The 15,659-nt window shown below is 40.9% G+C and overlaps 2 protein-coding genes across 2 annotated transcripts in view; one reads left to right on the plus strand and one right to left on the minus strand.

Moving 5' to 3' along the window:
• Positions 1-796: 796 nt before the first annotated feature.
• Positions 797-8,454, plus strand: asl (argininosuccinate lyase). Its single transcript, XM_083926939.1, has 16 exons — positions 797-1,175; positions 1,361-1,555; positions 2,201-2,284; positions 2,761-2,817; positions 2,912-3,009; positions 3,112-3,189; positions 3,310-3,387; positions 3,478-3,530; positions 3,845-3,907; positions 4,014-4,128; positions 5,170-5,254; positions 5,472-5,531; positions 5,633-5,716; positions 6,400-6,480; positions 7,845-7,951; positions 8,176-8,454. Exons 1-16 carry the CDS (start codon positions 1,161-1,163, stop codon positions 8,318-8,320), a joined length of 1,398 nt encoding a protein of 465 aa, XP_083783065.1. The 5' UTR covers positions 797-1,160; the 3' UTR covers positions 8,321-8,454.
• A 2,929-nt stretch (positions 8,455-11,383) lies between these two features.
• Positions 11,384-15,659, minus strand: part of ca4c (carbonic anhydrase IV c) — a gene marked incomplete at both ends in the record, with an annotated part of 7,939 nt that continues 3,663 nt past the window's right edge. Inside the window, 7 exons of the mRNA XM_083927241.1 lie at positions 11,384-11,572; positions 11,834-11,997; positions 12,213-12,279; positions 12,366-12,458; positions 12,898-13,043; positions 13,163-13,327; positions 14,446-14,493. Coding sequence (XP_083783367.1) covers positions 11,384-11,572; positions 11,834-11,997; positions 12,213-12,279; positions 12,366-12,458; positions 12,898-13,043; positions 13,163-13,327; positions 14,446-14,493 — 872 coding nt within the window. The remainder of the gene's footprint in view (positions 11,573-11,833; positions 11,998-12,212; positions 12,280-12,365; positions 12,459-12,897; positions 13,044-13,162; positions 13,328-14,445; positions 14,494-15,659) is intronic.

The following is a 15,659-nucleotide window of genomic DNA, read 5'->3' on the forward strand; positions in this document are numbered from 1 at the left end:
TCACACATTTACACTGCAAACATTAAATCAAGCATTGATAGTAGTTAAAATAGCTAATTGTTATTTATGATGTCAAATATCAGTCTCCCAAAAACTGATGGCATTAACCGTCATTTTGAAGTTGACGTGAGAATCTGATTTATCAGATTTCTTACTTCATTTGTTTAAAAAATCATGATTTATTTTTGATTTTTTTTTGTGAAGTTTTTGAAGTCCTTCATTGGTGTTTTTCATTTCATTGAAAGTGAAAATTGTAACATAATAGTTGACTATATTGAATATTAGATTTCTTTTTTTTGTATGGTTGAAACTATATTGTCTGACCATAGACTATACACAAAGACCATACTCTATACACTACAGACTAAAAACCGCTTGCCATAGCAGACACTAATAACTTTTAATTCTGTACCATATTGTTGTTTTAAAACGCTCATGCCCGGTATTCTTGCTGCTATCTATCATAGTCTCGAGAATATTTGGTTAACGGCTTAATAATAATAGGCCTATCTAATTTTACTCTCTCCTAATCTTTCTCTGCAGCATCTGCAGCGTTGTATTGCTGCCACCTCCTTCATATTTAGCTGTTTCAGAGCGGTTTATGTTTATAGTAGGCTATTTTAGATTAGACTTACCAAACAGTTGCGAACAAACCGTTACTTTGTCACTCCGTAGGGTTCGCTCACTTAACTTGTTATGGAGGTTCCCGCCTTTTTGTTGCTGTAAATAGTTTTGACGCCCCACCCTGGTGGTGTGACGTGGCTGGAGGGAGGGAGGGGTGCCGTCCAATTGCTGTGGTGGGTGAACGACGGACGACAGATATTTGTTTCCCACCTTTGAGTGAGACCGACTTGACACCGCGGAGTAAAGGACGGGGACAGTTTCTGGAAATAATTCGTTAATTTTTACGTTTTGTTTCTATGGTTTCCACGGTTTCTATGGTTTCTATGGTTTTTTTTTCACCGTTGACGTACAATGAGATGACGCTTCGAACGTTCGAACGTCTTCGGTGACGTGTTTTAAAGTGATACACACACTCAGAGAAGCGGCCACGCTCGCGTGTTTAATGAGAACAACTCATTCAACCTGTGCACTTAAACGTCCCCTCAGCGACACCATTCACCTCTTAAAGCCGCTACAGGCACCCACGGGCGACAGACATGGCCAGCACAGAGGTAAGGCTAACTTTAGGAAACCTGACCACCGCCATGCATGTGTTGTTGTTGTTTTAACATCCAGCTGGACGCTAAAAAAGCAAGCTGTCAAACCCGGATCACCCTGTAAACGGTCAATTCTTCTGCCAGATGTGTTGTCTCTAATGTCATTCACACATTGTTGCCTCTGTCTGCTGCTCCACCAGGGAAGTAAACTTTGGGGAGGTCGTTTCGTGGGAGACACTGATCCGATCATGGAGAAGTTCAACGCATCCATCGCCTATGACCAGAGGATGTGGGATGCTGACATTCGAGGGAGCAAGGCTTATGTGAAGGCTCTGGAGAAGGCCAAGCTGGTCACCACGGATGAGATGAACCAGATTTTAAGTGGGCTGAATCAGGTGAACTCTCTCACACACTCACACACACACACCAGTAAAAAGTGTCCAAGGGAATGTTGTGTGATTCAGGATAAAGTCATAATATGCAGGGTTTCCCGCAGAAAAGTTGTTAGGCATGGTGGTGACACAAATGCAAATACACTAAAGTTCACCACATCACAAGTACAAGCAACTGACGAATAGCTGCAAATGTCTGATGTGAATTTTCTAACCTGAGTAATCCAAGAAAACAGACTCCTGCTGCATTGTGGGTATATCACTGTCTGCCCTTCGGTGCAGGTTTAGGTTAATAGATGACAGCTGAAAATGTGCCATGGCGCTGAATTCCTCTCTGTATTATGCTGAGTTTGTGGGGAACAATACTATCATCATGTGACAGGTGTCAGCTGCCAAACAGCTTCAGCAGTTACAGTCTTTCACTCACGCGGTTGTGTCCGGTTTCAGGGTACCCTTTTTACCCTGATGTTTTGCTTCGGCAATGCAAGTGGTATCAGGCCACTCATACAATGAAGTTGATAATTTGATGTGGAAATCAACCAAAGTGGCTCTTGCTGCCTAGAATTCAGTGGCTCCGTATTACTCTTTTAAAGGTTATTAATATTGCACTGTATGTATTCATTGTACTGTTTGTTTTTTTGCCTCCAGATTTCTGAAGAGTGGTCCAAAGGTGTTTTTGTGGTCAAACCTGGAGATGAAGACATTCACACGGCCAATGAGCGTCGGCTAAAGGTGAGATACAGCTTGTGATTGTTCTTCATTACTCTGCAGAAGTGAGTAACATTATATTTCACATAATTATATATGACCGTTCATGTTTCTTTTCCACGTGACAAGGGATGTTTCTCAGTACTGTGTGATAATTACAGGATGATTCAGTTTTACTGCAACTAAAGTCTTATTTTTATTATTTATGATAACATTGTACTACTAATACTGAAACACACTGTACTGTATTGAAGTCAACCCTTATGTTGCTTCCTTTTACAGTTTCAGCAATTAGATAAGTACAATATTCTAATAACCAATGGAAATGATGGTACAACTATGCATTGCGTTGCGTTGCGTTGCGTTGCGATGCGTTGCGTTGTGTTGTGTTGCGTTGTGTTGTGTTGCGTTGTGTTGTGTTGTGTTGTGTTGTGTTGTGTTGCGTTGTGTTGTGTTGTGTTGTGTTGCGTTTGCCTTTTACTGCCTGTTTTTCTTTTCAGGAGCTGATTGGTGCCCCTGCAGGGAAGCTGCACACTGGTAGGAGCAGAAACGACCAGGTTTGTCTTTACAATAATAAAACTGTAGTGACTGAATTATGGACTAGCTAATGAAGTGTCATGAGTCTGTGCTGCGTGTGTTCGGGTCGACCAGGTCGTGACTGATATGAGGCTGTGGCTGCGAGATGCCATTTTGACGCTGACGGACAATGCCCTGCAGCTGATGTCTACTATGGTGGAGCGGGCTGCAGCGTAAGACACATACACACTGGTGCACATAAAACACACACTTGTTACTGTGATGTTTTTAAAAGTTGCCCTGTGGTGTCTACTGTCACCTCTTTCTGAACTCAGAGAAATTGACGTCCTGTTTCCTGGTTACACCCACATGCAGAGGGCTCAGCCAATCAGATGGAGCCACTGGATTCTAAGGTGACCTTTTAAGAAGCGAAACCGTCCTTCCGAGTATCCCACCTCTTATATTAGATGATGTATTGTTCACGTCAGTATCGTGTTTGTCTTTTTCCGCTCGCTGGTTGGACCAACCCTCAGTCATGCTGTTGCTTTGAGCCGAGATGTGGACCGACTTCAGGAGATCAAGAAAAGAGTTAATGTTTTACCTCTCGGCAGGTACGCTGTCTGAACACACCCATGCTGTCTGACAGTGATTTTTACCCACAGAAATGATCAATTAATTCAAATCGTTCTCGCCGTTTTCAGCGGTGCAATCGCTGGAACACCATTTGACATTGACAGGGAGCTTCTACGGAAAGGTCAGGCAAATTTTCTTTTACCAAAATCAGAATCAGAAATACTTTTTTGATCAATAGGGGTTTCATTGCAGCTGCTCCCATTCTCTATCTATAATATACATGTTATAATTATAATATAATACACACACATATATATAAAAACATAGAGAAATTATAGGAAAAATATATATATAGTATACTATGGGAATACTAATAGTGGAAAAAAAGTTTGCTAGAATAATATTATTTGAGTGCAGCTATCTTTCTTGTCTTGTTTTATTTATGAAATAAGTATTTTTTAAATCTGAAAGTACATCATTTCTCCTCTTCTGTAGAGCTGCAGTTTGAAGGCATCAGTCTTAACAGCATGGATGCCACGGGCCAACGGGACTGTGTTGGTACGTAAACCATACATGTCAGAGGGCTGTCACACATCAAAATGAAAATATCCTTTTCCCTTTACTCTCCGGTTTTCTTCATGTCTGCGTGTGTGTGTTTCTTTAGCGGAGTTCTTGTTCTGGGCTTCGTTGTGTTTGACCCATCTCAGTAAGCTGGCTGAGGACCTGATGCTGTACAGCACAAAAGAGTTCTCCTTCATCTCGCTCTCTGACGCCTACAGGTCAGTTGGTGTTTTATTGTTTTATTACGTGATCCTAAATGACAGTTGCACATGCTCTGAAGACTCCACAAGTTTGGATCAAATCATCATAAGATTTGAAAAATGCCAGTTAGTGAAGTTTGTCAAACGCTGGATACTCTATTTGTTGATAAAATCGAACATGTGGTATTTAAAAAAAAAAAGTTGGCATTCAACAACGACAGCTGTTTCCGGGGCTGCTGTCAAAACCTCATGTTACAAAGTGTGTGATGTCATAGTGAGATGAACACATGAAGTCATTACTGTCACTCAGGGCTGGGAGATTAATCGATTTTAAATCAAAATCGAATTTATTTGTCAGAATCAGAAATACTTTAATAATCCCAGGGGGAAATAATTTCCGTACAAAACTCCAGATATACAAACCACAAATATTATACGGACAACATATAGTAGAAAACAGAATAACTATATATATAATACTTATAATAATAATAATATTTACAGTAGTTAAATATATGCAAGATAAAAAATACCAGACTAGTGTGTAAAAGAACAGACTGTGGTTTGTTTGGTCAATGACAAATAAATAAAATCGACTTTTCCTTTAGTTTGGGTAAAAACGGTCGTCTGCTGCACTCTCTCGGCTCCCGTCCCCTCTGCTCCATTATGTTTTTCATGCAAATGTTTTTGCAAAATCGTTTTATTCAGGGATGCCATACATTTGTTCCTCCCTAGAGACTGTGGGGCACTTTTTTATTTTACAAAAAAGGAAAAGCTAATTTTGCACTTTATTTGTTTCTTTTTGTTTGAGAGAATAGAGCAACCCTTTATTTATTTATATTTTACAAATGAAGTCTGGTGAAAGTTTGGCACTTTATTCTTTGTAGGGAAATTCATGTTTTTTCTGTCATATAAATAAAAACATTTGAAAATCGATTAAAATCAAAAATCAGATCCGGTATAAAAAAATCAGGGACTTTTTTTAGGCCATATCGCCCGGCCCTAGTGTCGGTGAAGTTGTCTACCTCAGTCTGACCTTGTGACGTGTTGTGTTTGCAGCACAGGCAGCAGTCTGATGCCCCAGAAGAAGAATGGCGACAGTCTGGAGCTGATCAGGAGTAAAGCAGGGCGTGTCTTTGGCAGAGTAAGACCTCTGACTGTGGCTTCCTGTTGCAATAATGTCGCTTCTTTGCTCAAACGTTTTCTCTTCTACTGATTAGAAGAGAATTGTGTATTTACTGCGGACTTTCCATTCTCTCACCATCTACCAGAGGCTTTCTTCTGGAAAACCAGCGCCCTCGTGTGCCATAAAGCTATTTTTTTCTTGTCAAACTCAAGTTCTGACTTCTTCTTTGTTCCAGTGTGCAGGGTTCATGACAACTCTGAAGGGCCTGCCCAGCGCCTACAACAAAGACCTGCAGGTATGAGAGTGTGTTTTGTGTGCTCTCACTTCATTAGGTGGACGGTTTTCTGGATATTTCATGTTTGTCATGCTGTCTTTGTCCTTGTTATTGTTCTTTAGGAGGATAAAGAGGCCATGTTTGACTGCTATGATACTGTTCACGCTGTGCTGCAGGTGACGACTGGAGTCATGTCAACTCTCAAGGTCAGATTAAAGTAAATGCTATCTACTTTGAAAGACAAATACTGCTTAAGGTGGTGGAAAGTTTGTGACATCTTGGCTTTATTTTGGATGAGAAAACTTAAACTCTTGACCTCTTTCTCTTTGCTACGCCAAAGGTCTTGATCCATTTTTGGAGAGCTCACAATGTAGAAACCTGCACGAACGTATGTTTGTAGGAAGAAAGACAATATGTCCGATATTCTCTCTAATATGTTTCCCAGGTTCACCAATTTCACAGCACAATGCACAATATTTTCTGATCTTGCTATCTAAAAAGTCTGAAGTTGCATTTGCTTTCATAAACGTCTTAAATTTTATTCTTGTTATGTTCCTCCTGAACTTTAAATGAGGAAAGTTTGACTGATTTTTATTCAGTTAGACTATCAGGCTATACGAGCCGATAACAGATAAAGATCTTCCTCGGATGCACATACATGTGATTAAAGGTCATGTGAAGGTGGTTATGGTAAGAAGAAAGGGGAATACAGACTGTTATTTAGCAGCTCTTTTGTGTGTTGCTGCTACATGTTTAAGCAGCAAGCTGAGGAAATGGCACAATAAGAGAATCAACACTGATGCGTTTACTGCGACTGATCCATTTTTTGATCTATTGAAATACTGTTCTAGACTGACTTCTATTCCCTCTGATGTTTGTCCTGTTTCAGATCAACCAGAGTGTGATGGAAATGGCCCTCAGTCCGGACATGTTGGCCACTGACTTGGCCTACTACCTTGTGAGGAAAGGGGTGAGTTGTGTTCTTTTATATTTCCATCCAAATGCAAACTAATGATGCATGAAAACTATTTTGGTTTAGTACATTTCTGCCATCAGTCAGCTGGTAAGAGCAGGTTTCCTGGCCGCATGTTCAATCAGGGGTGTAGCAACAAATTTTAGGCCCTATACGTAAGCAGTCTCTGTGCCAATCATAACCAAAGTTACTGGTCTATGATCTGAAATATATGCAAAATTAAACACTTGATGGTTGGGAAATGAGTGGGAAACTTACTGTAGTGTGATATCATATATACAAGCAATTGTTGCTCTTGAACTCCACCAGTCATGTCAAGGTAAAGTAGTATAAATCGTTGGGGCCATAACACTCTTTATATTTCCCAAAGCCCCAAAGACCATGATGTCCCATAGTTCATCACACCTTAAAACGGTTTACATCAGGCTTTCATTATATGGTACCGGACAAATTACACAAAGGGCAGGCTATGTTTCTCATTTTCTATGCTCCGTCTAAGAATCTCCTAAATATTCAGAGGAGGCTGCACCAAGATTACAATAAATCAGTCTGCTACATAAGTATCATTTATTCTTACGCCTCTGAAATCCCTAGGAAAGCGGCAGGGCGGAATGACATGCAGTAGTGATGGCAAGTCGACACTCAGGAGGGTCAAAAAGTGATAAAGCAGCGTTCAGAGTAGCCTAAGTTATTAATAACTTACAGAAACAATGCTGCAATAGTCCATCTTCTCTTCCTGCCTCTCTTCCTGCTGTGGTGGCGCTGCATTCATCCTTTCTCTCTACTGACAGTCGTGCTTCTATAATCTTTAAAGCTGGCTGTTTGTTAGTTTGAATGGTTGATTAATGATTCAGATCTCACACACACTAATAAGTGACACCTCTTTTGCTTCTGGGATGGCGGCGTTCTGTGTGAATTCACCGAAAGAGGGCGTTCCTTCCTTGCGTGAATAGCGGTAATGTTTTTATAACAAGCGCAACTGTCAGAAAAACACGCCGACATCGATAAAAGGAACTGATAAATGCGCAGGAATACAAAACCGCTCCCATTACAATTTGTCACCGGTTCTCAACTGGAACTGCTTCTCGATTCCCATCCCACGGTAGGGCGGTCCTGACCGGTTCTGGTCTGGACAGACATGGATGTAAGCTGCAACTTGACTGGTTATTATGGCATTCATCTCATCTTCACTGTATCGACATGCCAACTCCTTTGTTATATGGAGGCATTCTTTTGAAAAACCCCAGAGAACAAAAAAAAACACTGATGAAAAAATACTCTATATGTGTGATATCTATAATCAACTAATACATTTAGTGTTTGTTTGTTTCTGTGTAACCCTGTGTTATTCTGTGCTGCAGATGCCGTTCAGAGAGGCCCACGGTATCTCTGGTAAAGCTGTGTTTGCAGCTGAATCCAAAAACATCGCCCTGAATCAACTCACTATGGAGGACCTGAGTGCCCTTAGGTGACTGTCCTCTCACACACACACACACACACACACACACACACACACACACACACACACACACACACACACACACACACACACACACACACACACACACACACACACACACACACACACACACACACACACACACACACACACACACACACACATCTTCCCCCGAGCCATTTAGATTTTCTGAGTGTCTCTTTCTCTTCTCTTCTCTCTCTCCATCACGTCAGCCCTCTGTTTGAAAGTGACGTATCCTCAGTGTGGGACTACAGGAGCAGTGTGGAGCAGTACAGCGCCCCTGGAGGCACGGCCAAGAGTAGCGTTGCTGCCCAGGTGGAACACCTGAGGACCTGGCTAAAGAAACAGGCACAGTGACCTCGACCGATCTTCACCTTTAGTTTTTGAATCAGGTTTACTGCCACAATTTAGATGAGTATGTCAGATTAAGGTCAAAGGGACATTAATGACTTGAAAACCATGTTGCCTTTCAAATATTGTCCTTTCGTCGTTTTAAGTAGATATGACGCGCCAGTTGGTTTTAACCCAAGGACGTCAACTGCTCATGAATCGATCAGAAGTGTTACAAGGAACCTGACAATAAATCAATGTTACTGAAAACGGTTTGAAAGGCTGAAACATTAACTGACTCATTTCCACCACACTGAGGTAATTTATTTCCCCGTCTACACCCACATGGACTCATAATGGTGCGGCTAAATGCACAGAAAGGCTTGTTTTTTTTACAGCAGAAACAAAAACTGACACATTAAAGTAGGGCTGGACAATATATCGATATTATTTTGATATGAGAGTAGAGATTTTCTTAGATCTTGAATATCGTAATATGACGTAAGTGTTGGCTTTCCTGGTTTTAAAGGCTGCATTCAATTTCTAATTTTTCTAATACTCTCCTTTACCCACTTATATCCACATTACAGATGATAATATATAAAAAATCTCATTGTGTGAATAAAAAAAAACAATAGTCAACCCTACACTATCATAAACAAAATGTGTATTTAAATGGTAACATATAAAGTCTACTGTTATTTTAAAACCATTTAACTCACCTGCTGATGAGCTCCACAACATGTAGTCAAACAAAAGACAAAGCAAAACAAATTTTAGGTACTTATAAAAGAACTTAATGTGAAAATGCTAAAGAAACAAAAAAAATCAGTGTTTCCAATTCTAATGACATGAAATCAACGATTCAAAAGCTAAAAAGCCAAAATCGGAGCATTCCTAACGTGAAGATTATGAAAATCTCTTTGGTTATCCTACAAAGGCTCAAATAAACTCACGTGTTTTTATTGTGTACATTTTATTGCTTCTTGTAGTAAATCTGGCTGCACATTTCTCCCCAGTATTAATTTCACAAATGTTGATTATATACAAAGCATGTAGACACGTAAAGAGAGTTATATCATAAGCAAGGATAGAGAAGAAGTCGTTGTTATGGCAGAAAATCAAAGGTATTTATGTACATTTAGAAATCATTTAGTTTTCCCACAAACAAACAGATACAGTTACAGTACATTTAGGAAATGCCTTAATCGTCTAGTCTTCTACGTTCAATTGCAACAATATGGGTGACATGTAAAGAAGGAATAGCAGTTCATTAAAAAGTAAAGTCCTCCGGCTTGTACAACGTTTCTAAACCAATTGAGACGCTGTGTAAAATTTAAATAGGGGTGCTAAGACTCCGGAGCACTTCCAAAAACCATTGTCTGTGAACACAGTTTGTCACTGCATCCACAAATGGAAGTTAAAAGTCTACCATGCAAAGAGGAAACCATATATAAACCACTCACTATTAAAAAAAAATGGACGTAGTATACCGGCCGAGGTCCGTTCTCTCGTCATCTTGTCAGACTTTGACTCCGCCTCATTTCCTCTTACCAAAAAAGGGCGTGACGTGTGTGTGTGTGTGTGTGTGTGTGTGTGTGTGGGGGGGGGGGGGGGGGGGGGGGGGGGGGGCGATACGTCCATCTGGCTGACTTTAACTTTGACCTCCAATAAAATAAAAACTAACCTGGTACAAAATAATTCAACCCCCTCAGTGTTGTATGGAGATATTACCTAAACATACAGACTAGACTGATTTTGTCCCGGGCCTTAAACAGGTTTAATTATGCTGTGAAAACGGCCTGTTTAACATGGGGGTCAATGAGAAGCTGCTCTATCATGAAACCTGTCTCTTGTGGACACTCAGAGGACTGCAGTTTTTAGCACTTTATCATTGGATCAACCAGGAAGTCGCTGTGGTTGGGGCTTGATATAAACCAGATCAAGAATCGCAGACACCTTCTCTGAGCCTGAGCTCATTTAAGACGGACTGAGGCAAAGTGGAAAACTGTCAAAATTGAAAATTATTTTTGGAAATCATGGAGGCTGCATCCGCCGGGCTAAAGAGGAGAGGAACCATCAGGCTTTTTTATCAGTGAACAGTTCAAAAACCAGCATCTGTGAGGGTTCAGGGGTGCATTAGTGAACATGGCATGGGCCACCTGCACATTTGTGAAGACACCATTAAAGCTTAACGATATATACAGGTTTTGGAGTAACATGTGCTGCCAAATAGCCAACGTCTTTTTCAGACAATGCCAAACCCCATTCTGCAGGTATTACATCAGTAAAAGAGTCCTGGGGCTAAACTGGCCTCCTGCAGTCCCGACTTGACCCCTATGGAAATGTTTGGCCCATTATGAAACAGGTCAAAGGAGACCCTGAACTGTTGAGCAGCTAAAATATTGCATCAAGCAAAAATGTGAAACATTCCACTTTCAAAATGTCAACAAGTGGTCTCCTCATGTCCCAAACGCTTCAAGGGTTTTAAAAGAGGCGGTGACGCAACACTGGTAAACATAAACCTGTCCCAACTGTTTTGAAACATGTTGCTGCCATCATCATCTAAATGAGGATATCATTTTCCAATTACATTTTTCTGTTTCAACGTTCGAAATGTTTGCGTTGTACTATTTTCAATTACGTATGGATCTGTCAGTGATTAGCCAATCACTGCATTCTGTTTTTATTTATATTTTACACAGCGTCCCGACTGTTTTTGAAACAAGGCTGTAACTGTAAATCTCTAATTCTACACTTTATTTCATCACACTTCTATCTCACTGAAAAACACACTTAAGTAAAAGCAGATTAGAGTTAATGTTAAGTCATATTGTGTAGATATGAAATATTGACTACACAAAATAAGAAAAGTTGACATAAGAGGCCTGTTGACCTAAAGATCCTCCTCCCTGCTCTCCAGACACAGCAATCATGATGGATTAAGGGGGTTGTAGTTCATGTGCAGGTGACACTTTGTTGCGTGAATAACCATAAACATAATTAACAGTTTGTTGTTTCACAAAGGTTAAAGTTACCTTTATACATACAGTAGCTTTTGACACTTAAATCGGGTGTTCATGTTTTGAGTCAATGTATCAGACCTGTTGTCCAGAGCACAACTGAGAAAACAACAAACCACAAGTGTGTCGCACTCGTCAGGGCGGCACTTGCCTTGGACCGGTACACAACTCTGCCGTCCAGAGGCTGCGTGGGTCTGAAGATGTCCATCATGGGCTGTCCCGTCCAGAATCGACACTGCTGACCTATGGCATCCAGCTGGAGTGGAAAGGAAGATGTTTTTTAGTCAAAAGTTTCAGTAAAAATTCATATTTTTTTACTGCAAAAGGGACATTGGATATAACATCGCTTTACCAAACATTGAAGTAATGTAGAAGAAATGTAATGAATTATTTAAAGTCATTCAAAAGGCTTCCCTCTATTTTCTGTCAAAGTCAGTTTGAAGGTTCACAGATCTGTTGAGGAAATACAACCAGGTCACCAGCGTGCTGACCCCCGAGCCTTCACACTGTTGCTCACCTGTCGACTGCTGATGGACAGTGTCCTGTGAAACAGCGTCCAGGCGACTGCCTGTTCACATCCTGGAGTTGTCATGGAGCCCACATAGCGGTAGTATCTGTGGAGGTCCTTCGCTGACGGGATAATGTCACTGAGTCGAAAGTCTGGGATCACCGTGCTGCTGCCTTAACACAGAAAGAAAGGTGGAGAGGTGTAGGGAAGGAAAAGTTACAGTCCCTTATTGTATAGAAAAAGTTATTTAAGTTCTTCCACAGAATCCAAATATATATGTTATCTGTATAATGTTGTTGTTAAATATGTTGTTTTTATAGCTGGAGTTTGCAACAGAAATAATTTTTCTCTGGGATTATTAAAGTATTTCTGATTCTGAAACTCATACCATTGTTTTGTACTCGGCCCAAAGCAGCTATTACTGCGTCCAAATGAGGATGATCATCTGGGGTTTCCTGTGAGGAGGACATCAACATGATGACAAAAGCCTAAATACTCATTTGTTTACATTTTATTATTTTATTAGATTCATCTGTTTTACCTCAAACAAGAAGGCAAGCAGAGCTATACCCGCCATATCATGCTCAGCCTCTGCCAGAGAGCCGTACGGCTCTTTGATGTGGACGATATGCAGCTGGAAACCCAAAACACAGCGTAATGAGTTACAGTAGTGGAGGGCATTTCATACTACAGCGCACGGTGTAACACACACCTTTGTTAAAGCATGAGCTGCCCTCTGATCATAGCTTTATGGGTAAAGTAATTAATACATTTAGTTGCAACTTTCTCTTCTGATTGACTGGTTTGGCTGTAAACGAAAGGCTCATAAATATCAGCATATTCACTGCATTACTGCCCCCACATGAAGACATGCATGCTGCAAATTGCGGCTACTGTGACTCTGTCAGTCCTGCTTATATGATTGAAAGAAATAAAACAAAACCCTGACGACATATGCTGCATGTCTACCATGTTTGTAAACCTAAGTTTGGATCCTAATTGACCCCTTTGTTGTCCAAAAACACTTATATTTTCATAACAACAAATAATATATTGGCTCCTGTGTGATGTACCTCCATGGGGAACCTCTCTCCGTCGATGGTGTGCTCTGATCCTGGTCTCCCATCACCTCCCCAGTGGAAGTGAAACTGGGCGGCTCTGTAGTGACCGGGCAGAGCTCCTCCAGTCAGTCGGACAGACTGCGGCAGAGCAAAGTGAGCTACAGGGAAGAGAATACAAATGTTTATTAACAAACCAGAGGTGTTCAACATCTGGTAAAATAAGAAGAAGAAGAAGAAGAAGAAGAGGGAAGGGGATAATAAAGTGGGCTCTTATTACCAGAGTGTCCTTTGTTTTCCACGGTAATGTTGATGGTGTTGGTGTGACCGATGAAGTTGAAGGGTGGCAGGGCGCTGTTGACGTGCACTTTGCTGGTGACAATGTTAATTGGTGATTGGCGTAATCCTCCACAGCTGGGAAACTGAGCTGCCCAGCGGATCGGATCTAAACACAAACAACATCACATTTGAACCTTCACTGACACGGATCCTTCCCGTGCTGCTGATGTTGTCCAAAGTTATTCTTACTTATACAACGTAAAAAACATCAGTTCACTCCCTGTGTTGCGAAAAGATTGCTAATCCAACAAATCCAACCTTGGTATGACGGCAGTGATGTCATCGCGGGCCATGACCTCTAAGTGTGACCTCAACCTAAGATTTTTTTCAATGTCAAAAGACTTATAAAAACAAAATCAGTCCTTAGATTTGTTTGGTAAAACTCTTAAAATGCTGCATTACGGCCGCAAATCTTTAATATTGACCCTTTTTTGGTTTTCCTTCACATTTGAACCTTCACTGACGCTGATCCTCCCCGCGCTGCTATCACAAAGTTATTCTTACACATAAAACGTAAAAAACATCAGTTCACTCCCTGTGTTGTGAAAAGATTGCTAGTTCTGCTAATCCCATTGACAATGAACATCTGCTTTCAGTTGTTCTCAGTTTTGTGCAAATGGTTGTAAAACTGTAAAGAAAAGATCATGGGTCTAATCATGGGGGACTATTTGAATTTGAAACAATTGATCCATTTTTTTTTGGAAGCTCTCAAGGCTTGGGCTTGAGACCGTGAAACTCGAGGTGTGGTGTTTTTGAAAGAAGTGAACATTTAAGACGCAGTGGTGCGAGGAAACGACTCTACTGCCCCGATCACTACTGTACAGGCGCAACATTACAACTTCACTTTTGTACAGTAGGAGGAAGTGGAGCCATGTCGTCATCTTGATTTACAGTCTGTGACTACACGTGTGAAAGTGCAACTCATCGGATATCGTCTGGAGTTCATGAGAAACTATTCACCAATGGTTCACCAACCATCTTTAGCGTCTAAATGCTGCTGTGATCCTTGTGAAGGCTCTATCAAGTGTGTGTTTTGTGCGGTAGTGCGACCTGCTGCTGCTGCTGCTGCTCATGGAGGAATTGTTGGCTCTCTGTAAATCATGAATAAGTAAAGAGTGTGGGCTAGACCTTCTCTGTGTGTAAAGTGTCTTGAGAGAACTTTTGTTATGATTTGGCACAAGAAATAAAACTGAATTCTTTCAAGTCCTCCTCTTTGCGTCTTACCTCTGCATGTGTCGTCACAGGAGTACTGGCTCTGGTAACACCACTGAGCTGGAGACAAAGCACAGCAGGCAGTTCAGACACACATTCAGCATTATTGTTCAGGACACTTCTCTCTCGTGTCAAACAACTTGGCCTCCTCCAGTTAATAAACTAGTATTAATTCTTCTCATTTTACGCTCCATTAGCCACAGTGTTTTTTTGTTCTCAGTCAGCAGTCGCACTGACTGATCTGCTAATGTGTTTGTGCTCGGCAGCTGAACTTTGAGAAGTCAGAGCGGGTAAAACACACACACACACACACACACACACACACACACACACGCACGCACGCACGCACGCACGCACGCACGCACGCACGCACACACACACACACACACACACACACACACATGCCAAGATAATTATTAATTCTCACATTACTAATCCTGTCCTTCAGATGTCTTTTTTGTGTGCTCATCAGTTAAATATAGATTATCTGAACGTACCTATATGAAGCAACCATGACAGAATCGTCAGCAATGATAAATTAATGAGGTATGACAGTCACGGGACACACTCAGTGACCTCCTCACCAGCGGTTAGGAGCTGAGCTAAATGCTCTTTAACTGGAGGTTACGCAAACACTGAAAATAATCACTTTGAATTTGAATGTGTAGGGTTAAAAATAAACCATAATGACTCCTTTACATATCCAGCGAACTACAGTGCCTATAGAAAGTCATGATAACCTTTTGAAATAGTCCCTTTTTTTGTTTTACAGCCTGAAATGATAATACATCAAGTGTGATTTTCACATTTTCCCTTACAACATTCAAGTGAAATCGTTTTTTTCAAAATTTCTGAAAATTAATAAGAAAAGAAAAACTAGAATAACAGTGTTGGCAAAGTGATGAGTCCCTTTAGAACAACCATCATAAACACTCTCGGGTAAAACCAATCACCTTCCTGATCACACACCAAGTGAATTGGCCTCCACCTGACATCGACTGTGGTGTTTTTGATTTTACTTCAGAATAAAATCAGCTGTTCCTTGATGATGGAGGATGCATGGTAACACAAAGAATTCACCATGGTTGGAAAGATGCTTTCAAAAGAGCTATTGGATAAAGTTGTGGGTAGGCACAAGTTAGGAAAAGGATCTAAAAAGATTTCAAAGGCTTTAACTCTCTCTCTGAGGACGATTCAGAGTATTGTCCAGAAGTGGAGGCATACGG

The sequence above is a fragment of the Echiichthys vipera genome (genome assembly GCF_963691815.1).
Source record: "Echiichthys vipera genome assembly, chromosome: 14".
NCBI lineage: Eukaryota > Metazoa > Chordata > Actinopteri > Perciformes > Trachinidae > Echiichthys > Echiichthys vipera.

Coding starts and splice junctions, on each gene's coding strand:
- asl (XM_083926939.1), top strand. Junction 3,190..3,309: donor TGGAGCCACTGGATTCTAAG/GTGACCTTTTAA, acceptor ACCAACCCTCAG/TCATGCTGTTGCTTTGAGCC. Junction 5,255..5,471: donor CAGGGCGTGTCTTTGGCAGA/GTAAGACCTCTG, acceptor TCTTTGTTCCAG/TGTGCAGGGTTCATGACAAC.